Source organism: Cotesia glomerata, linkage group LG8 (genome assembly GCF_020080835.1).
Source record: "Cotesia glomerata isolate CgM1 linkage group LG8, MPM_Cglom_v2.3, whole genome shotgun sequence".
Classification (NCBI taxonomy): Eukaryota; Metazoa; Arthropoda; class Insecta; order Hymenoptera; family Braconidae; genus Cotesia; species Cotesia glomerata.
Window position 1 is genome coordinate 5,261,531 of NC_058165.1, and position 24,950 is coordinate 5,286,480.

A 24,950-nucleotide genomic window follows, 5' to 3' on the forward strand; every position below is an offset into this window, starting at 1 on the left:
TTTTGGCTTGGGTCATTCAAATAATTTATTGCTACATAAAAATGTTAAAAAATCACCCTCTAAAAAATAAGAAGTTAGACGTCGAGTTAAGTTAAGTCGGCATAAGCAAATTTTTTAAAAGTTGCGTCATGAGGACCAATGCAATAGTTAGATTTCTATGAAATCTACTAAAAAAAAATTGTGGAATCTATTTTTAAAGCATAAATCTGAGTTTATTATTTTTTAATATTAATATAAAAAAAAATACTATAAAAAATTTACTCCAAAAGCTTGCAAAAATAAATAAATAAAAATAAATTCCAAGAAGAAAATAAAATTACACCTAATTAATAATTAATAAAAAACGAAATAAAAAGTTATTTACATGAATTTATAAATAAAATTAATTTCCTGTCATTAATCACATGTAACATTAATATGCATACAGATCGATATCAAATATCAAAACCTCCTATTAATACTAAGTGTATTAAAAAGGAATGTTCAAATGACGTAAGTAAGCCCTGTCTTTGGTCAGCGGTAAGTTTGGCAATGGCCGAGCCCGAAATTCTTTATTGATACCAATACACCAATACAGCCGTAACCCATAACAAGCATAATAATAATAACAATAATAATAAAAGTACTACACAATAAATAACGCAAACTAATTACAAATATGACTAGTATTGTATTTATTAAAAGAAGTACACAACAGGAATTGATATGACGGTATGTTGCTTTACATAGAACCCAATTGTTCCACAATCCTCCGCGGTATGGACATCTAACTTACGTGTACGAACAAGGAAGCCTATCCAGAAGTGAGAATTCCTCCCCCTCTACCGGATAAACTGTCGTATAGTTTATAAAGCACCGTTCTACCTACTATCTCGTTGCACTTTCTCAGTGAAACTCACGGAGAACTACTCGTAACGGTGAATTAAATTATTTTGTCCGTCAACCCTTTTGTAAAGTAACTTTTTTTTTTTTTTTTTGACAACAAAACTGTTTTTACATCATGCGAATTATTATTCTGGTATGTTTCAAGGTCTTTATTAATTACTAATAATTTTTTTAACAATTACACTAATTTACCAGTGAATTTTTATTTATAATTATTATTAATTATTTTTCTAGTGATAAAAAGTGTAAATTATTTTTTTTTAATTATTTTTAAGAAATTAATAGAAAATTTTTTTGTGGTGTGTTATTTTGTAAATTAGTGAAATTTTTTTTATGATCGAATTTATTGGACAAGTAGGACTCTTTCTACTTGTAAGTTATTAATAAAAAATATAAGAGCCGATCTTGTGTTTAATGACGCAGTAAATTTGATCAGTAGTACGAACAAGACAATCGTTTGTTCTTTCTTCTTTTATCTTAAGAGAAGAAAGAGATTGGCGGCTAACAAGGCTTGAATAAAATATACTATTTTAAATTCACTTCACGCGTATGTTGACAATACTTCATTTATAAATCATACAGCGTACTTTTGTATGCAATAATATCTTTAGGTTGTTACTTTAGTGTGCCGTTTCACTTTCATCATATTCCCGTCCTTGGGGTAATAATGTAACGAAAGTAAGTCCGGTCATAGTGTTATAGTATGAATCCGTTTGGTTAATAAAGATGTTAGTTAAATTTTATTTAATTATCATTAAGTGAGTTAGGTTGCTTAATGATTCACTGGTACCTCGACGCGGTTTTATTTTATCATTTTCTTAATTGACTATTAAAACTTTTTTCTACCGATGTTTGTATTTTATATTAATTATTAATGAGCGCTAGTTGATTTTATTCATATGTTGTGATTTGTATATTAATTTACGATCGGGAAAGTTTATGAATAATTTTATTTTTTTTACTAATTAAGTTACATTTTTATTAATTTTTAGTTTTTTTATTTTTTAATCAAGGTAATTTTATAAGATTTTAATTTTACTTTGGAAAATTTATTTTATTTATATAATTATTTAATTAGTAAAACTTTGAAAATTTTTTTTTAATATTGAAAAACATTTTTTCTGATATTTTTGAGTTTTTTTTTCAAATTATTTATTTTTGCAAAAATTTATATGAAATTAAAATCATTTTTTGTGACATTGAAAGTCTAAAAAAATGATGTAATTTTTATAAAATCAAAATAATACTCGTCAAAATTTGAAAAAATATTTATTTTCATTAAAATTTTTTTTTAAATGTAAATTGTTTTTATATATAAAAATTTTTTATTTTTCTGTTATTCTGAGCGTTATATTGTTAAATTATTAAAATTTGAACTTATTTGTAACTATTAGGTGATAAATAGTTTTTTTTTCTTATAAGATTTAAATTTAATTAAAAGTATAAAAAATTTTAATCAAAAAAATTAAATTAAAGATTAATCTTCCTAAATTTGAGCATTGTTGCGTTTTATCTTTTAAGAATTAATTTTTCAAAAAAAAAAAATCTATCGAAGAATTTTGATTTGTGATTCTTTTAAAAAAAAAAATTTTATTTACAAAACGCTTATAAAAATATCATAGTAAGTTTTTGTAATTAAATAGAAGTGGGGCTTTATTTATTTTTTACGATATAAAATTAATCTACTTTTTTATCTCGATTTTGTACCATTAATTTAATTTCTAAAGAATTAAATTTACAATTATTTTTAAATCCAAAAAGTTGAATTTCGATTCTTTCATCAACAAATTGAAGGTGATAAATTTTTTTATTGTTTAACAAAAAATTGTAACTGGTTAATTTTGTCCAATATATTTTTTAAAAATATTAAAAATTTCGAAAAAGTAAAATTAAAGAAACTTTCATCTAATGCCTTAAATTTTCAGAGCTTAATTTACGTCAATTATAATAATAATTAGAAAATTTTTATTAATTTACATTTCAGAGGTTTCATTAAAATTTTTTTTTATATAAAAAATAATAACAAAAATTTAAAACCCATAAAAAATTTTAAAATTATTACCAAAACTTTTATTTTTAAGATTTATACGTCTTAAAAAAATTTCCTAAATAAATTGAATAAAAAATCTGACGAAATTAATGTTGTAAATAGAACAGTGATATTTATATTTTATCAAGAATTTAATGTCAAAAAATGTTAATTAGATCATAAAGTCAATCTTTTAAAAAATTCGAACTAAATTCGGCAAAATATCTACACTGAAAAAAAAAATTAACTTGAATCAAGACGAAAAATTCTCGAATTAAGTAAAATTTACTTAAAAAAAAATTTCTTAGTTTAAAAATTTTTCTACTCAAATCAAGAAGATGAAATTCTTCAAAATTATTTACTTGATTCAAGTAAATTTTTTTTTCTAATACACAAAAAAATTTATTGAATTTATTTTAATCAAATAATTAAATTCAAAGAATTTGAGTACAAAATTTATTAAACTGAAGTAAATTTTACTTAATTCAATAAGTTTTAATTTTAATTCAAGTAAATTATTTTTGTCTGTGTAACAACTGATAAAATGAAACTTCCGTTCATTAATAAAAGGAGAAGTTTACAAATTACATATAAAATTTCCATTGAAGTCATAGTTATCTAAACAAATTCTAATTAATTAAAAATAAAAGAAAAGTATCTCAACAGGTAATTATATAATAGTTAAATGAGTTCGAGTATATTAGCATAAATTAAAATCAAATACTGGTTTATCAAAGCAGCATAAAAGACAATTACATGCATGATCTTGATAAAATATAAAAAGTAAGTAATAAAAGTATCACTATCACTTTTAAGTGAAAATAAAAAAAAATAGTAACGGGAAGTCGGAGCATACAGAAAGAATGTGTATACGGAATACGGGGCGAATCGAGAGAAACTCGACCAGCTAATCGGGTGTACAGGGCGTGGTGGTTTGTATTTACGCTGTATAAAAATCTAAAATACATACAACTTTGCTTTGCAGTGCAGATATATAATATGTGTGTGGATATATACATATATAAAATAGAGCAATGTTTCAACAAACTTCTTAACGGTGTGCGTGACTGGCATATGCCCGAACGGGAACTGATTACAGAGTCATTCGTCTGTACATAAAACCGTCACGATTTTCCCAGAGCGATCGAACCACAAGAACTCATTAGCTCATTTATATCTACTGACTCAGTCGGAGACTTAGACTTGGTCTCTACTCCCTCTTTCCTCGGGTATCAGTCTCCAGTCTCGATATATCCTTCTATATCTAATGCAACATAAGTAAAGCAAGATTTTGCCTCAAACGATCTGATATCTTGCAGAAATTTACTAAATATATTTAAATTTTAAATTATTTGTCTGCTTTTATTAATATCTTTGTTGCCATTATTTTTTATTTCATTACAAACAGTAACCTTGATCATTTATTTTTATTAATCTAATTGCACACTTTACTTTCACTGCTTTCACTTATATTAGAGCTCATGCACATTATGTATTTGTCTATATAGATATACATTGACATATGACAATAATTATATGTTTTTATTAATAAACATAATGTTTTAGTTATTTAGAGTTTTTCAAGGTAATATTAAAGAAATTGCACGACAATCTTTTTATCATTAAGGATTTTTTCGTTTAAAAGAGAGAATTTAGTTATTTTTAGAGTCATTATTGTCATTGAGGTTACAGAGGCTTTTATTTGAATTATTTGAACCAAAAGGTTCATTTTAATAAACATTTAAGGGTTGCAGTCAACTAGTCAGACTAACAACATTCCGAATTAATAAATTACTAGAACTTAGAAAGTAAATATTAAATGTAATTTAAAATAATTAATTTTACAAATTTTAAAATTCCGAAAAATATAATCTTAAATAAAGAAAAATCTAAAGCTATATTAATAGAATCTTTCAAAGTCACAAAGTTTCAATAAATTAAAAAACATAACAACGAAAATTTATACGCCAAAATGAATGAACAGACGAACACTCATTTAGTCGAAAAATGTAAATAATTTTATAATTAGATTAGAAATTTTTTTTAATTAATTTTAAATTAATTAATTTTAAATTAATTAATTTTTGAAAATTAATTTTATTTTAATTTACAAGCATGTATGGAAAACACTCAAATTTCATGATTGTAAAAGTGGATCATCTAAGAAAAACTTCCAATTTTCTGGATGAGTAATTTTCGGCCGAATCATTATTCGGATAGATGAGTATTCGGATGAATATACGTCGGAACAACCCTTTTTCGAAATCAAATTAATTTTAACTCTTGAGGAATATAAGATTTATATTTACTTTTATTCGATAACCCGGTGTTTTATAATTTACAAAATTGTTTTTCGGCTGTTATTCTATTTAAGCTAATGTATTTTATAAACTTTGAATGTAGCGGAATTTTAAATTTTCTAGAGTTTTAATAATTTGGAATGTTGTCGATCTGACTAGTTGACCGCAACCCACATTTAAGGGTAATGTTCGGCAAAAATGATATTTTCAATAATTTAATTAGCTGATACTTTTTATAACTCTATAGCTGGAATACATGATGATAATTAAATTCACTGAATAAATTAACGTTTTTAATATTTAAAAATATAAAAGATAATTATGAGCTGTGATAGAATTTGGTATTTTACAATAAATGTTATTATAATGTAATATAATTAATGCAAATTATTTATAAAGATGATTATTATTTATAAGCAATCTTTATATCAAATGACATTGCAAGCGAAACAAATTCACTCAACAAAATATTCATTAACTGTTAATAAATAATTGTCAACTATTAATAAATACTTATTAACTATCAATAAATGTAATTTCCTCCCAAATAAATCTTTATTGAATGTTAAAAAATATTTATTAAAATTTAATAAATTATATAATTGTCTTCAAATAAATTAAATTATTAATAGTTAATAAATCCTTCTATCAATGTGTTAGAAAATTTTATAATATATCTAACAAATATTACTAATTATTCAAGCATTAAATAATTACACAGTAAATTATTTTGTATACTTAAAAATTTTATAATTCATGTTTGATTATTATTCAATACATCTACAACTTGTAATTTTGATTAAGTAGTTAGTCAATAACCAAACACTTAATAATACACATCTGTAGATTTTTTATTTTTTAAAAAATTAGTTAATTATTCTTTCTAATTATCAATTATTAAAACAATTCGGTAATTATTTTTTTAAATTATTAACTGAATAATTAGATATTTGAAATCCCTTAAATTAAGAAAAATTTTAAGAAAGAACGGGAATATTGCAAGCCTCATAAGCGAAGCGTTGTCTGTGTTTATGGATTCGTGTATGTGGCAGAAAAAGTGATCGAAAAAATTATCGTACAGGAATAATTTTTTTTTATCATCTAAAGTAACACACTAAGGACTTTCTCAATTAATATGAGCCTTCAATTCACTGTCGCTTAATTATTATTTATAAAAAACTAAGATACGACTGTGTATTTGTATGTCTATAGACACATAGATACATATATATAGATACATACATTTTATACTATAGATACATACATTATAGATACATACATTTTATTATAGTATTTTTTTTCTACACCTTAGAATTATGGTACCACAAAACCATAACAGAGTTTTCTGTTTTTTGTATATTATTTTAATCAATTTTATTGTGAAAAATGAAATTATGAGGCGTGCACTTTTGGATTTTCCAAACTTTTTATTTATTTTATTTAAATGCCAAGGCAATGGCAGAGTGGAAAATGATACAAAATAAAAAGAATAAAGTATCATGTAAGAATATAAATACATATTTTAATAATATGAGAATTATGGCTAATAGCAGCAGTGAAAACAATCAAAAGTTTAAATAATATAATTAGCTGATTACATTCAATAAAAGTGAGGTGAAAAAAAAGTAAACAAGAATTTGTAAGATGATTGTCGGATTGTTAATTTAAAGCACTGCAGATAGTTCTAATTATATCAATTAATAACATCATCAGTAATACCAGGTACCAAGATTAGTAGGAACCGAAAAAATAATTAATAAATGCGGAAAGTATACCAGCCGGGAATCGAACGCGGATCTTTTGGTTATGCGATAAGATCTCTTCCAGTTAAGCTATCCCATTTAGTCGCCTCGATTATTAATTATTGATCATTATCAGTGCACAGTAAAAAGTTTTTTAGAATTTAGAATTTAGAATTTCGTTTATTAATGCCAAGGCACAGGCCAAATGGCAAATTTCATTACATAGTAAGTATAGTTATTCCATAAAGAAACATATAGTTGTGAGTACATAGTACAACTGTATAAAATAAAATTATTTTAGATAAATTTGGTTTACAACTACATCGATATTCACTCGGTAAATAATTATTAAAAAATAATAGTTTAAAAAAACTAAAAACACGCTTTTTATAGAAAACCAAACTAAAAAATAGAAAATAAATTTAAATTAAGAATAGTGTTAAAAATTTCAATAAATATAAATTAATAATAGTGTAAATAAAAAAAATGTATTTTATTTTAAAAAAAGCGTGAGGTGCATGGTGTCAATAGTTATAAATATTTTATTGACAGATATGAGTAGAGTGATTATCATTTTGATAATATCTTAAAAAGCACCCCACGCTTTTTTTAAAATAAAATACATTTTTTTATTTACACTATTATTAATTTATATTTATTGAAATTTTTAACACTATTCTTAATTTAAATTTATTTTCTATTTTTTAGTTTGGTTTTCTATAAAAAGCGTGTTTTTAGTTTTTTTAAACTATTATTTATTTTTTACTTTTTAGTTTGGTTTATTTATAAAAGCGTGATTTTTTAGTTTTTTTTAAACTATTATTTGTTGATTATCAAAAATATTCAGGCGCGCAAATTACCCACGGAGAGTTACATACTGACATACTGACATACTGACATACAAGTGAAGCTAATAAAAAATAATTATTTATAAATATTATAAATACGGGGAATCAGAGTTCGATTTCGGAGAGCGAGCCTGAGAAACGGCTACCAGAACCAAGGAAGGCCGCAGGCGCGCAGATTACCCACGGAGAGTTACTGACATACTGACAAACTGACATACAAGTGAAGCTAATATAAAGCGTGTAAAAAGAAGAATTTAAGGTACAGAGTTTTAATTTCACTTTTACTGAGTTCAACTAGTAATTTTACGTATTGAACTGACTTTATCTCTATCACAGTCAGTAAAGAATCAATTTTTGACTTAGTATACAATATTTGAGATTTTATCGTATATTCACTCTTCATTATATTAGACATTATTCTATTTGTCGAGATTTAATAAATGATAGAAGACTTCTTTTTTGAAGACTTGCAAGCTGCTTGAATTTATAATTTCTCGTGGAAGTTCTTCCCAAAATCTTATTACAATCTTTTAGTCAAAAAATTTCGGGTAAAAAATTTTTATAATAAATTTTGGACACTTTTTTTAATTAATTCAACACTTGTCAATTGAAAACAATTGTATTAAATTCATACACAAAAGTGTTAGCCATTAATAAAAAATTTTTTACTGTGTAATACTATAATAATTCTTACGACATAAAATTTTTTTTTTCATCGAGCCAATTGTAATTTCATTAAATAAAATTGTGGCTAAAGAAAGAGAACGATTTTGAGCCAAAATTATCAAATTAAAGACGAAAATTTTCAAAAAATTGTTGGGACTTAACTAATAAACCGACATGATATAATTATAAATTATAAACAACGCACAAAATAGTGATGTGATTTTTCATAAAAATATTGTCATTGTTTACATGAATAATAAAAATTGCAGAAGATTAAATTAGACTTGAGTGACTTGAATTTAATGTACTCCTTGTAATAAAAGTCGACAGATGCTAACTTGATTATTCACGATGATAATATTGCTTAGTGCAGTAGTAAACTTTGAAAGAAAGTCAGAAGACTTATTGTTTATTATGTTCTCGTAAAAATAATTAAGGAAAAGAAAACAAGTGTGGAATGAAAATTGAGACTGAAATTAATTTTTTTTACTTAAGAAAAATTTCACATAATTAATAAAAATACTTATATTTGATTTAATAATTCGAGACTAAATTTAGTATTTAGTAAATTTTTTTATTTATCTAATAAATTATTTTTATTAAAAAATAAAATTTATTAAAAAAAAATGCAATTATAATGAAATTATTCTGTCAAATATAAAATGTATATGATTTATGTAATAGAAAAATTTTATTTAGATCGAGTTAAAAATTAAAAATGGATTTAATTTTAATTTTATCGCGGTCTTACAAGCAAATAGTTAAAAATAATGATAAAATGTAAATTTCTAGAGTATCAGTTAAAAAATTTAGACGAAAAATATTATTTTTATCAAAAAAACCAGTTATGATAATAATTTTGCTTGGAACAACTTTGTAAACACGACAACTTTTGTAAAGTTATTTTTATTTTTTTATCACCTTTGTATTTTTACGATAAAACACTTGATTGAAAATCAGAATCAATATCTGAATAATTTACTAATGAAAACTTTAAACTGACAAGTTTTAATATTTAACAAACTAGTATTTGCACGTTCAGTTATTTTTTCTCTGGGATTTACTTTCTCTATTATACGGAGATAGTAACGCGCGAGAAAATGAACTCGACGAAATATGAATGTAATTCTGAGAAGTAGATTTTTTTTTCAATCAACTGAATAAATGAAAGATATTTCGAGGATAGATTGATATCGAGAACATACAATTAATTTTATCGAAATTGTGTTTGTAAATTACGCCAGTGATTGTTAAATATTAATGTACGAAATAATATTTTTTATTGTCATTCGAGGCGTGCACTTTTCGGTTTCTTAACCTTTTAAAAAGCTATTATCGCTTTTGAAAGAGCCGATTAATAAGATCAAATTTCATTTAAAATTGCCGTTTAATTAAGCTTACCTAAAAGTAAATTATATTTTTTTAAATAATATCTCATTATGTATGATTAAATTTCGCGTGTGTATTATTTGAATATATATTGTATATTTCACAACTTAGTCCTTGAGAATAAAAAATAATTAAAGAAATAGTTTAAAGGAGTGGCTAATTATAAATTTTTATATTTCCGTTTAATTATAAATAAAAATATTTATTTTAATATTCACATACATATTTTAATTCAACATTAATTTATAATAGCAAGTATCTAGACAGTGTTTGTTAAAAATCAGTCGTAAATAATTTGTTTAGCAACTTTTTGGTTAATTACCATCTAAATATATACTGAAAGAAAAATTATCTTTCCAGAAACTTATTTTTTTAATAAAAATACAAAATAATAATAATAATAATGATTAAATTAAAAAAATTTTTTTTTCTTTATTTAAATGGGCATTTTTTTTTTTAATTAATTCATTCAAAATTTAAAACAATTTTTTTTAGCTGAAATAAAAATTATTCTTCCAATAAATTTCTTGTTTAAAAAAAAAAGTTTTTTTAATTAGTGAAAAAACAATTTTAAATAGAAAACTTGCGACTTTTTACTTAAAAATTTTTTCCCAAATTTAAGAAACTTTAAAAAAAATTTATTATCAGAAAAATTTTTTATTTCTTCATTTAAATTTTAAACAAATTAATTTCTTATCAGTTTTTATCTTTCAACCCTTCTATCAGTGTGCGTTACAAAAAAAATTATGAAATAAAATCAAAATTAATACAATTATTTATTAAAATAAAATTAATAAATTTTTTTCAAAGGTTCCATTTATGATATAAGAAAGTTTCATTAACAAATCCTCGATTTGTACACAGTAAAAAATTTTAATATTAAATATTTAACACTTTTATGTATTAAATAAACAAAGTAAATATTACATTTTCACATAAAAGTGTTAAATATTCAATACAAAGTTTTTTGACGCAGACACAAAATTTTTTACCGTTTAAAAAATTTCTCTAAAAAATAAAATTCTTATTTCCAAAACTCATATTCTCAATTTTCTAGTTCTCTGATTTGTAACACAAACTTTTACCAGTGGACAATTGAAACAAAAAACTTCAGTAATCATGACTGGCAATGCAAGCGTTCAGCCAGCCCTTAACAAATAAAATGTGTGTCATTACTCATTAACCATTCATAAATATTTATTAACAGTTAAGAAATTGTATTTAATAAATTACTTATTAACTGTTAATAAATATTTATTAAATTCTGATGTTAAAAAATCATTTATTAACAGTTAATAAAGCTTATTAAATATAAACAAATTCTTCTATCAGTCCCGTACAGAAAAAATTCTGATTCAAAATGAATTTAAGATTGAAATTCATATTTTGACACAAATATGAATTAGTTTTGAGATTAATCCAAATTTGAAATTGATTTGTAGATAAAAATTAGCACGTCTGTAGAACTTTCGATCCTGCTTCAGAATTTTAATAAAGATTTAAAAATATTTAGGATTAATTTTGTATACAAAATATCCTTAAGTCTTTATTAAAATTCTGAAGCAGGATCGAAAAATCTACAGTTGTGCTAATTTCTGTCTAAAAATCAATTTCAAATTTGGATTGATCGCAAAACTAATTCATATTAGTTAATTTTAAATTCATTTTGAATCAGAATTTTTTTCCACGGGAGTGTAAAAAAACCCAGAATTTTCAGATTAAATTAAAATAATTCTTCCGAATTATTTTTATTTGTTCCAAGAGTTTAAAATTCATAGATAGGTAAAATTGTTTAAAAAATATTTTTTTTCAGTTCACTGCTAATAAAATTAACCCAATAAAATAATAAAATATTTTTTGCTTGATTAACGACAAAGTAATTCTCCAAAACGATCTTGGATAAATATTCTTCCTCTTGAATGAATAAAATCACCGTAAAAAATATCAGAATAAATATTTTCAACAATGAACAATATAATTTCTCTGAATAATTTGAAATGAATAGGAAGTGTAATTGTATCAACAAAGGATTATGAAATTTAAGATTGTTACGTAATGACGTAATATATGAAGGACATTGCTCCAGGCAATGAACAATTAAAACGGTTTTACGGTATAATCAAATCAAAGATATAAATATAATGTCTATATATATATTTACAAATGTAAAGGTGCGCCGACGGTTGTATTGAGCTAAATAAAACTTGTACATGTGATTCAACTAAAAGTATAAGTTTACTCGGATTATTTAATATATATGTATATATATTGTAGTTAACAAATCTAGATCCAGGCGTGGTTGCATTGAGCATTACATCCGCCGCCGCCGCCGCCGCGGGTTCAAGGAGAGTGAGCGCGAGTTACGACGCGCTCAATCTGGATCTCACGCTAGGTCGCCGTGGGCCGCGCGTCCTATCCCGGATTTAGGTCACTCACACGCGGGACAGACTCAATATATTTTATTTTATATATTGTATGTTATGTACAGACTTATCCATGTATATAAGTCATACGTATTACGTCAGAGTAACGAATACTTAAGGTTCTCACAATTGGTGCTTACACAAAGCATTTACTTACTTTGCTTACGATAAGTACGCTCCAGTACTGGCTGAGACGGAAGCATTACGCATTTTCTCAAACTTTCGTTTCAATTTTTTTATCCTTCAACAAATTCACTTTTTATTCATATCTTTCATCTTTATTCACTGCAATGTTTTATTTATAACATTGTCATTTAATTATTTGAATCATGAGTAATGACACTCATTTTATTTTGTAAGGGCTGGCTAAACACTTGCATTGCCAGTCATGATTACTGAGGTTCTTTTTTTTCAATTATCCACTGGTAAAAGTTTATGTTACAAATCAGAGAACTAGAAAATTGAGAATATGAGTTTTGGAAATAATAATTTTATTTTTTAGAGAAATTTTTATACGGTAAAAAATTTTACGTCTGCGTCAAAAAACTTTGGGTTAAATATTTAACACTTTTATGGTGAAAATTTAATATTTATTTTGTTTAATCAATACAAAAAAGTGTTAAATATTTAATATTAAAATTTTTTACTGTGTACAAATCGAGGATTTTTTAATAAAACTTTCTTATATCAAAAATGGAAACTTTGAAAAAAATTTATTAATTTTATTTTAATAAATAATTATATTAATTTTGATTTTATTTCATAATTATTTTTGGAACGCACACTGATAGAAATATTCGTTTATATTTAATAAGCTTTATTAACTGTTAATAAATGATTTTTTAACATCAGGATTTAATAAATATTTATTAACAGTTAATAAATATCTATTAATGTTTAATGAATATTTGTTAACTGTTAACAAATATTTATTTAAAATAAAAAGCAAAAATTGCAATTTTCTTTTGATACTTTTTATAACTCTGTAACTGGAATACATGATAATAATTAAATTCACTAAATAAATTAACGTTTTTAATATTTAAAAATATAAAAGATAATTATGAGCTGTGGTAGAATTTTGTATTTTACAATAGACGTAATATAATTAATACAAATAATTTATAAAGATGATTTTTTTTTAAAAGCAATCTTGATATCGTATGACATTGCAAGCGAAACTAATTCACTCAAGAAAATATTTATTAACTGTTAATAAATATTTGATATCTATTAATAAATTCTTATTAACTATTAATAAATGTAATTTTCTCCCAAATAAATATTTATTGAATATTAAAAAATATTTATTAAAATTTAATAAATTAAATAATTGTCTTCAAATAAATTAAATTATTATGAGTTAAAAATTTTGCGTCATTGCGTCAAAAAAATTAGTGTTAAAAATTTTATGTTAAATATTTAAATTTTAAAAATTTAACATCTCTTTTTTTAAATCAATAAAAAAAATGTTGAATATTTAACATAAAAATTTTTTGATTTTTATGTTAAATAACGCCAAATTTTTTATTGTGTACTAATCGAAGGTTTTTTAATAAAACTTTTTTATATCAAAAATGAAAACTTTAAAAAAAATTTATTAATTTCATTTTAATAAATAATTCTACTAATTTTGATTTTATCTTATAATTTTTTTTTGTAACGCATTTATGATCAATTATTGATTTTTTTTTCGCTGAAACTTTTCGAAATATGGTCAAATTTTTAGCTACGATAATATAAATGTACTGATTTTATTTTTATTTTACTAAACAACACATTTTTCTCCGCAACTAAAATTACACATTAGTAAAAAAAAATTTTTTTATAAAATCTTTTTAATTTGCATCTTAAATAATAATATCAATTAATTTATTGTAAAATAATAAAATTAATTACTGTCAAAGATAAATAAAAATTTATAAATAAAAATCTTGAGTGTGTAATATTTAATTTACTAACTACAAAGTGATTCATTAATATAAATAAGTGATCTATTAGAAATGATAATTTCTCTACATAAATTTATTAATTTAAAGGTGCGGAGGTAAATTATTATCAATTCAAATAACCAACTTTATTTAGAGTCACGACGTGAATGGCTGAAAATTATAACTTGTAACTTTCGGAAACCATACATGGAAATATGATTACTAATAAGTAAAAGTACCATGACCAAATAATATTGTTTCAAATAGTGATATTTAAATGCTGTAATTTAGAGTTTATTGAACGAAACGATTCATTATTAAATTAAACGATTTATTGAATTAAACGAAATGATCAAACAATATTAAAAATTATTTCATTTTTAATATTTTCTAATCCTTAAAATCATATTCAATACAATTTTTTATAGACGTTTAACATGTGAAATTATTTTTAATTTAATCATTTTCTTTAACAAAACTAAGAAAATAATCTAAAAATAAACTTATTAGAATTTCAGAGAATTTAATTAGACCTTGAATTACTATATTTTTAAAAATCAATAGATTCGCGCAGAAAATAAACTTTTTTTTTTAATTTTTAGTACTTACAGTTATAATTACTTTAATAATTTTAAGTCTACTTTACTTTACTTTAAATTTCAAGCCTAAATAGCTTCAAGTAAATTTTTTCATCCAAAAAAATTAATTTCGATTTTTAAGTTTAAATACCCGTGTAAAAAAAAATCGTCTTAAAAGTGTCTAAAAATTAATTTTCATAACAAATTCGAGAACTAAATTTCAAAAGTCTAATCTCGGATTTTTTATTTTTTTGGTGTCTTAAAAGAGTCTTAAAATAGTCTTGATTTGTGTCATGTTTAAGATCTTAAACAAACGACATTTTTAAGACAATTTTTATTTTTTACACGGGTAGTTCGAATCAAATCCATTGAAATTTAAATAAGTTTATTTCCAGTTAATGTTTCTATTTAAATTCAAAAAAGTTTTATGTAAATTTTAACAATTCATATTTAAATCAACGTCTAATTGATGACTTAAGATTGCAATAAATAATTATAAAAATAAAAATTCACAAAAAAATTTCCATAAAATAATATCAAAATTTTTTTTCCAGGTTTATCTAACGATAACCCTAGTCTATGCACGCCGAGTCCAATTGCGCCCTCAAGCAGCAGTGCCGCAGATCTACTACGAAGATGAAGACGCGCGAGTATCCGCCGCTGAAGAAGTAGACATAGAAGACGGCGAGGGTTACCTATCCCACCGCCAACAACAAGAATACCAACCACGAACTCGAGCGCTTCCATCCCCGCGCTCTAAAGACATATCAAGCCCTTCAAAGCTTCCACCAGTCCAAACAATCCGTAACTACAACAAAGTAAACGACGACGGGTCATTCACCTTCGGATACGAAGCCGCGGACGGTTCTTTCAAGGAAGAAACCCGAGGTACCGACTGCGTAGTCCGCGGAAAGTACGGTTACATCGACCCAGACGGCAACCGTCGTGAATTCGAGTACGTTTCCGGAAACCCTTGCGACCCGAACGCTCCAAAGGAAGAAGACGATGAATTACCCAGCAAGCAGGAGCCAGATGAAGTTGGCGGCCCAGCAAACTATCCACTGATCCGCCCTAGACCCGTTCCTCAAAACTACCCCCGAAAGTCCACAGCTCGTCCACCCACAACCATTTTCCAAAGCGAGCTGAATCTAGAAGACGAGGAAGCCAGCCAAGAATTGAAAGCTAACGACGAACCCGCAATTCGACCGACTTACCGTCCGAAGCCTCGTCCGAATTACCTCCAGGTTTCTCCAGTCCAGGGCGAGAATCTCTCTTACGAAAGTCCAAATGCCGTCACCCATTCCGCAAGCACCACTGCCAGCCCTGTCTATCGAGTAACTTCTCCAGCGCCTCGGTACCACAGCTTAGCAAGTCCCACAACTTCACGCCACGTGCCCACACCATCTTACCAAGCTCTGGAGTCAACTTCACCTCGTCCACAATCGACAGTCGCCATCACCCCAAGGCCCCACGTCTTGCAAATTGCTTCTCAATACGTCTCGCCCACCAGCACCGAAAGGCCCGGAGTCGTCTACGCCAGACAAAGGAGCACCACTGCCAATTCTTTGATACCTTCACCGTCTTCCAATGACGTACACCTGAACTTCGCTGCAGAACTGGAACGATACGTTAAAACTGTCCCGGTAACGAACCGACCTGTTACCAAAGTCTCCTCTGTCAAGGCAGAGCCAATTTACCAATCAGAGCTGGTCTACGATCCTAGCAGTGGACAGTACAACACACAATTGTACCAAAGCTTGCCGCAAACTCTGGGAGACTTTAGGGTCAATCATAAATTGCAGCCGTATGTGGCTCAGCAGGAAGCTCAGGCTCATGCCGCTCTTCAACAGCAGCAGAGACACCAACAGCTACAGCAGCAAAGACAACAGTACCAGGCCCAACAGGCCCAACAGGCTCCTCGACCCACTTCCAGACCTCAACCTCAGGAGACTATCTATCGCCAACAGCAAACTGATCAGTTGCTACAGTCCCAGCAGCTTTTTGCTCAGCAGCAACAACGCCAACAGCAACAACAACAGCCGGAGCCCAAGTATCAGTATCTTGCTTCTCAGAGAGATCCTAATTCTTATTATTATGCTGTTGCTCCGTCACAGAATCAGAGAGAAGCTCCGCTTTCCTTGAGCCAGATTGATCAGTTCTTGCGTGGTAGCACTGCTGGGTTTCAGTTAGCTTAAGAAAGAAAACTGTCTTAGAGAGGTTTAAGAGTGAGAGTATGGGCCGTTGAAAGAGTCATGTGGGGCAAGTGTGCGCATTTTAATTGGTGTCAAAATTAAACAAGCTGAGTATTTATTTAGGTAATAATTGAATTGAGAAATAAAATCTTAAATTTTAAATTTGAAGAAAGGGAGTAATCTGGATGATTAAAAATGTGCACACTTACTCTGTACTAAGGGTAGTGTGCGCACTCATGGGGGTAAATTTGCGCAACTAAGGGAACTAAGTGGATTTTTAATGCCCTAAGCAGACTGATTTTAATAATACTTAGATAACTTTATTGAGACATAACATAACTTGAAATGTTATGCTAAATAAAAAGCTCAAGTACATTATTAACAGAAAACAAAATTAATTTACTTTAGTTACTTTCCTTAGTACAGTGTGACAATCTTTGCCTTGACAGTAAATTTTACCTTTACGCCACAAGATTCTTAATATTTTACTTTTTAAGTAAACGAATGATACCATATGGGTTTTTCTTGCATAAGCTAATTTTTCACCAACAAACCTTTAATTTGCCTACACATATCACAAACTTCCCCCTCCCCATTGATAAATAAAGAGGTTGCGCTCACTTACCCGCTGCGCACAGTTACTCCACGTGACTCTATGCATAATTAGGGTTCTTTTATCCAATTTATGATCATTTAAACAGCGGCTATTATATATTATGTATTATGTTTGATGTGTGGGTATACACTTTTAATATTATTATTTTCATGATAATAGATTTCGATTTGTGAGGAGCTTTGGATCAAAAGGTTATTTTTGCATTTGCGGAAGTACTGTGTGAAAAAATTGTTAGAATTTGGAAACTAATGTTAAAAAATTGAAGATTTTGAAAAATTAGAGTTTATATTGTTATGATTGAAAGCTTCTCGAGTAATTTGTAAATTTTTAATTATTTTTATTCCGTTAAATCGATGGCACATTATGAATATATCGTTGATACTGTTTAATACTCAATTGCAAGTCGCAGTTGCCAAAATAATGTTTTTTTTTTCTTAGGATTAAGATTTCTATAATGTTAATGGATCAGTTAAATCGTTTTATCGTTGTTCCTATTTGTGTTAAATTGAAAATAAATATTTCGTTTGTTTTTTATACAAGATATTGGATAAATTTTAGTAAATTACCTGCCCAAACGATGCCATAAACTTAAAAAATTATAAATACAAGCCCGTAAAAATAGGAAAATGATGGAATCGAAAATATTAATAAAGATAACGATCAAATATACAGTATTTTTACTATTAATATTTTTAGTTTTGAAAATCTAAATTATAAGAGTAATAACTGAGACATTAATCTTATAACTCTGATAAAAGAATATAAATTGTGATTGCGTCTACTTGTCCGTCCGAATGTAGCATAATTTTATCATTTTAATATTCATCCATCGCATTACTAATGTCACAAAAGCGTTAATTGGTCAAATTTTTATTATTTTGTTTAAATTTTAGTGAAAATTAATTTAGCAGATATTTGATAATTGTAAGAATTTTTTTAACAAATAAATTATGGCAAAAAAAAATTATTAAAAAAAATTGACGTATAGAAATTTTGAAAAATTAAAAATGCAATTTTTCAAAAATAATTTTTTTTAATAAATTCATTTGTTAAAAAAAAAAATTAAAAAATAATCAATTGACTGCTAACTTTAATATCATTAAATTTTATTCTTTAATTATTTTTAGTATAAGAAGTCGAAATTTTTGAACAATTTTACAGAAAGAAGCAATTTTTGTCCGTATTTTTGTTGTCAAAAATTTTTAACTTTTTTTAGAAGTTTAATTTATAAATTAATCCAATTTTTTTAGTTTTTAATACAAAATTTGGATAAAATTTAGTAAAAAAATAAAATAATAAAATATGAAAATTATTAATTTATAATTTTAAATCTTTCTACAAAAATATCATACAATTTTTTTTTGTAAATTTTCAGTAAAATTTTAATGCAAAAATATTAAAAATTCAAATTTTTTAATATTTTTTTTTTCAACTATTTTTATATTTTTTAGCACGGGAAAAATTTATAATTTAAAGATTCTAATATTAATAAAAGAAATTAATTGTTTCAATATTTTTTTTAAAATTTATTTTAAATACTATAAAAAGTAAAAATTTTTCAATTTACTTTTTTTAGTATTTTTTAAATCAAAACATCAAAGTACACAAAAAAAATTTTTTTTAATTTTCAAAGTCCCTTTTTGCATCTTCAAAATTAAACTTTACACACACTTTACGCTTATTGAAGCATTATTAATGCGAATTGTAAATATTTCGATAATATAACTGTTTGAAATAAAATTTCTAACAGAGATATTATCGTTAATAATAAATAAAATAAAAACTAATTATTTAGTATATTATTTTTATATTTGTATTACATAATAATAATAGTAATTAGCATAAATCCAAATAAACATATAACAATTTTTTGTATCTTTATATTGAACATGTATCAAAAATAAACGAATAAAGTTAAAATATAAAAGAATAATAATAACTTTTATTAAATAGCTATTAATTAATAAAATGAAACTCGTAATTAAATTACATTAATTAGTAATATAATATTGAGATAGTACCGAGGTAATGGATAACATTAAAGATTATATTATCTCAAGTAAAATAGCTTCGATATAAAATAATTATATGATGCAACGATTCTTTATTTATTTTTTCACGTGTGGGCTTGAGACAGTATATGAGTGTAAGTACATAAAAAAATAATAATAAAAATACACGAGATAATTTCGTACTCTACAATAACTCGTATTACATACCATGGGAACTATTGTTATGCATTATTTTATAGTACATACTCTTGTTCCCTTCATTGCGTGCTTTTTACTCCCACATGGCTTTCACTTGTCTCCGTGTGATTTCTATCCTATCCTACATCATTGGGCGAGACACTTATAGACACTAGACTAGCTATTCCAATTTAACTATTTATCTTTATATCTTTGTTGAGATTTCTTATTATCGCTTAGTACTTTAACAAGCTAGTTAATTTCACTCATCTTCAGTTTCATTCAGTTCCTTCCTTCTTGCCAATCTATCAATCTACTATTTAAAACCAATTACAATTACATTTATCTCAGAATTTTTTTAAGTCAATTTTTTTTTTCACTTTGTCAAGAATAAATGAGTGTTACTTCCCTTTGAAGTATAAGAAAATTTATTTTTTAAGAAATTAACAATATTGTAATTAGAAATTAATTTGTTTAAAATTTTTATTTTTTAGCTGAAAAAATAAAAATGTTTATTACAGTAAATTGTTTTTAAAAAAAAAATTTTAATAGGTTTGGGAAAAAATAATTTTGGAAGAAAGTTCACAAGTTAAAATTTTTTGTGTGAAATTTTTTAGTAATTTTCTGAAAAAAAAATAACTTAATGTGTTTAAAATTTAAAAAAATTCACAAGTTAAAATTTTATTTTTCCAAATCAAATAAATTTTTTTTTCACTAAAAAAATTACTGTGATAAAAATTTTTATTTCTTCAGTTAAAAAATAAAACTGTTTTAAATTTTTAAATTAAAAAAAGTTTTTTTTTTTATCAGAAAATTACAATTTTTATTAAAAACTAATCGATTTTACCTAGAAAGTATGTCAGAAAAATTTTTGACAGCTTGAAGATTTATAATTAAGAGGTTTATGTATTTTAAAAGAGTTTTCACGAGTTAAGAAGGTGTAAGACAAAGAAATAAATACAAGGGAAAGCTGTTTAGTTATTATATTAATAATCATAATTTTGTGGTGAGATATATTGATGACTTTGCTAGTTACAGCTCTGTATAACTTGCATTATTTATTTAGATTCTTATATGTCGTCAAAAGGATAAATTATCCATTAGTTAATTTTTTCAAAATTCTTTTAACTTTGAAAATATTAAATTTTATTAAAAAAAATTTTTACTTCCAGTTAAATTAATATTTAAAACTTTCATAATTTCACAATAATTATAGTGTGTTAAAAAAAATCATATATTCTTGATAAAACTAGTAAAAAACAATAGTATTTTTCTTATCTGAAAATAAATCGTTTTTAGTCAGTACTCTGGAGTAATGTCTTGATGAAATGATGACTTTGTAAAAAAAATTAGAAAATCGGTTGACCCTAAAGGCCATTCCTGCAACTTCCCGTTAACTCCATACTTAAGCGCTCACAATTGCACTTATTGCGTTTTTGAGCTCTTCGAGCTCAAAAATCTGATAGAAGTTTTAATGAAACACTATTTTCTAAATTTTCAACCCGCAATAACTTTCGAATGAATGAACCGATTTTTACGCGGTTTACGGTATTCAACGCAATATTTTAAGCCTCATGAAGAATCTTTGTTTTAATTGATCGAATCAGAAATTTCGAAGTAATTCCAAAAAAACACTTTTTTCGGTTTTCTTTCGACAACGATAACTCACGAACGAATCAACCGATTTTGACCGGGCTGGCGGCGATCTACGTGGTTTTTTTATGTTAAAAGCTGATTAGTTTTTGGAATTGATCGGTAGAGCAGTTTAAAAGTTATTCCAAAAAAATCACATTTGAAAAAAATTTTTTTTGCAGGTTTTTTGAGATTTCTCAAAATCTATCGGTTCAAATCGCTCCAAATGGTATTCAAAATCTAAATTTGGTCAAGCCCTTTCGAATGGCGCCAACTGCGATGAAATTGGTCAAGCCGTTCAAAAGTTATAAAAGGATTACATACATCCATAACGGGGTAAAATCAATAACTTCCTGATTTTTGAAAATTTTCAATTTTCATTGCGGGAAGTTAAAAAAACATTAATATACTTTTGAAAGATAAAGATCGAATGAGAAAAAACTCTTTAATTGGATTCAAACTTTGAAATCACACTTAACAATAATTAACAAAGTTCAATACACAAACAAACTAACTGATGATGCACGCGAATTTAAAATTGTCTGTAAATTCTTAAATATCTTGAAAGTATTATCTCAATCCCGAGCGCAATAAGAAACCCAAAGAAATAATAATTAAAAATCAATTCATCATAATCAAAGTGCTCATACTTTTCCATCTCTTTAATTCTTGTTTTCTTTTCACTTTCTTTCATTACCCTATTGAGAAACCTCTTTTTAAATAAAATTATTTCTCCCAATCCTTGATCCGCAGCTTAAAGCGCCATTTTATTGAACTTACTCATCAAGGGCCAATTCTTCCTGGCCCAAGAAACTAATAGCTTCTTGGAGACAGCCTCCGTTGAAATGTACACATCATTATCTTTACTTGACATCATCAGTGAGTCGTCTGTAAAATAAATGCAAGCTATTGTCGAATTTTTTCTTACGTTTAAAACACATTTCTTGATGTCCACATATGAAATTGGGTGAATATATTTTCTATCTTCATCAGTGACCCACAGTTGTTTATTCATAATCACTCTCTAATATGTCTAAATAGTATCCATGAATTTGTTCTCATAGAGATCCTTCAGACTATCGACGTTACGCTTCGGAGAATTCATTAACATGGCTGTTATGTTGCCCAGACAATCAGGAACTATCAGAAACGCAAACAGGAAACCAAAGAAGAATATCAACTTTATCGCAAGACGATTGAGTGGAGTTTCAATCGCCATACCAGTAACTAACCTCGCCATTTTCATTACAGCTAAACCTATGTCATCCCTGATGATGATCACCATTACTATTGTAAACATGATCAGCAGCAAGCTTGTTCCGATTACAAACTGTTCATTGTTAATTATTTCGCTGATTCCTGTTAAAGAATCAGTCTTTTTGGTCACGATTGAAATTGTTGTTTCTCTAGTATAGTCCTCTAAATGATCCGTCTTGTCAAAGGTGATGCTCTTGCAAATCTGTGGGTCTGAAAATAAGGAACGAGTTATAATTTTTAGGACACTACTTAAATATTCAATATTTAAAGTACCTTTTATATATCCGAGTCTGAAGAGAGTAAGTTTCTTGTCACTGTCGCCAAATTTTTCAATCAGCTTCCACGGCGCCGGAGCGTAGCTTGCATAAGAATTCAGCGTGTAGATTACCGACGAATTTTTATTCTCGCACAGGTAATAAACAGAGAGCGAATCTCGGTTCCACATGAACTCTAGTACTTTCTTGGTGTTGGAGCAACGCGACCCGGTTCCGACCATCAGAAACGGCGATCCTGTGTTCCAAAACTTTGATCTTTGAAGATTGTCGATGACCGGTTTTAGATTATCGATCGACTTAAATGAAAGTACATATGTCGGATACGTAGGGAGAAAACCTGTGATATGTTTGTTGAATTTGCGGTTGATTACAATCAGCGAATTTTCACCAGGGTTCCAATTATCGTCGAGCAAATCCTCGGAGATCATCACTGGATTTGAATTATTCGTGAAACACATTTCAACCAATTCCCTCTGTAAATAATCGTTTCATTAAATTTTTATTTTAAATTGAAGTTTTTTTTAATAAAATAAGCAATAAGACTTACCGCGTCGTGCTTCAGACGTCCTAAAGAATTTTCTTGTTGGCGATCGTTAATTATCATTTTATTCCCGCTGACGCTCGCAATAACCAAACAGAAAAAGATAATTCCTTGCTTCATAATCGATTTTTGTAACATTGAATTATTTTTTATATAAATTAACGGAAATTTCTGTAATTTATCGGCTAAAATTGTTTAAATTGAGTTGGATCGATGAAATGCGAAATTTTTCTCGAAAAATCTGAACGTCTGCTTCCTTCAAAGAAAAACTTTCTAGTGACGTGCAATGCAGAAAAAATTGTGAAAATAATACAAAGTATCCATGGCAATATTTGTTGTGGCAAGCTTTTGAAATCAATAATTTAAATAAAAATACATTATTCGCTTATTGCCAGCGTTATCTCGGTGCATCTCAGTGCAAAACCATGTACTACTCATATATGTCAGCTACCGAACGGTTTTATACTGAATAAAATTTAGAATTTTATCTTTGTAAGCTCCCAAGGAAAAAAAAAGTTGAGATCAATCAAGTATATTTTTCTATCAACTTTTAAAAACAATATTTTTGATCTTTTTAAATGTATTAAAATTTACAAAATAAATTCTTATTTCAGGTCGGTCATTTTTATCCTTTCTTATAAATGTAAATAAAATAAAAATTTTTCTATAAATTTTTAGTGTTACTTACAAAAATCCGTGAAGATTTGGAATTAAAAAAAAAATAATTGGAAAACGGTTAACCCTAAAGGCCATCCCTGCAACTTCCTGCTAATTCCATACTTAAGCGCTCAAAATTTCACTTATTACGTTTTTGAGCTCTTCGAGCTCAAAATATACTTTTCATGTCATTTTGAGCTCTCTGAGCTCAAAAGTCTGATAGAAGGTTAATAAAACACCATTTTTTGAATTTTCAAACTGCAATAACTTTTGAATGAATGAACTGATTTTTACGCGGTTGGCGGCATTCGACGCACTTTTTAATGCCTCATAAAGAATTTTTAAGTTTAAATCGATCGAGCCAGGAATTTCGAAGTAATTCCGAAAAAACACCTTTTTAGGGCTTGACCGAACATAGATTTTAAATACAATTTGGATCGATTCGGACCGGTAGATTTTGAGAAATCTCAAAAAAACTACGAAAAAAAATTTTTTGAAATGTGGTTTTATTTAGAATAGCTTTTAAACGGCTTTACCGATCGATTCCAAAAACTAATCAGCTCTTAACATCAAAAAACCACGTCGATCGCCGCCAAATCGGTTGATTCGTTCGTGAGTTATCGTTGACGAAAAAAAGTGATTTTTTCGAATTACACCGGAATTTTTGGTCTGATCAATTTGTGTTTAAAAGTTTATTATAGAATTTGAGAAATTACATCGAATGCTGTCAACCGCGTGAAAATCGGTTCATTCATTCAGAAGTTATCGCGGTTTGAAAATTCAAAAAATAGTGTTTTATT

At 26.5% G+C, this 24,950-nt stretch overlaps 2 protein-coding genes across 2 annotated transcripts; one reads left to right on the forward strand and one right to left on the reverse strand.

Moving 5' to 3' along the window:
- The first annotated feature begins 861 nt into the window (after nucleotides 1-861).
- LOC123270517 (mastermind-like protein 2) lies at nucleotides 862-18,138 on the forward strand. The gene is made up of 2 exons (XM_044736606.1): nucleotides 862-1,018; nucleotides 15,346-18,138. The coding sequence occupies exons 1-2, from the start codon at nucleotides 1,001-1,003 to the stop codon at nucleotides 16,984-16,986; spliced, it is 1,659 nt and encodes a 552-aa protein (XP_044592541.1). The 5' UTR covers nucleotides 862-1,000; the 3' UTR covers nucleotides 16,987-18,138.
- A 3,796-nt stretch (nucleotides 18,139-21,934) lies between these two features.
- On the reverse strand, nucleotides 21,935-23,739 carry LOC123270658. Its single transcript, XM_044736803.1, has 2 exons — nucleotides 23,500-23,739; nucleotides 21,935-23,425 (listed from the first exon to the last, which is right to left on the reverse strand). The coding sequence occupies exons 1-2, from the start codon at nucleotides 23,629-23,631 to the stop codon at nucleotides 22,454-22,456; spliced, it is 1,104 nt and encodes a 367-aa protein (XP_044592738.1). The 5' UTR covers nucleotides 23,632-23,739; the 3' UTR covers nucleotides 21,935-22,453.
- Between the last annotated feature and the right edge of the window lie 1,211 nt (nucleotides 23,740-24,950).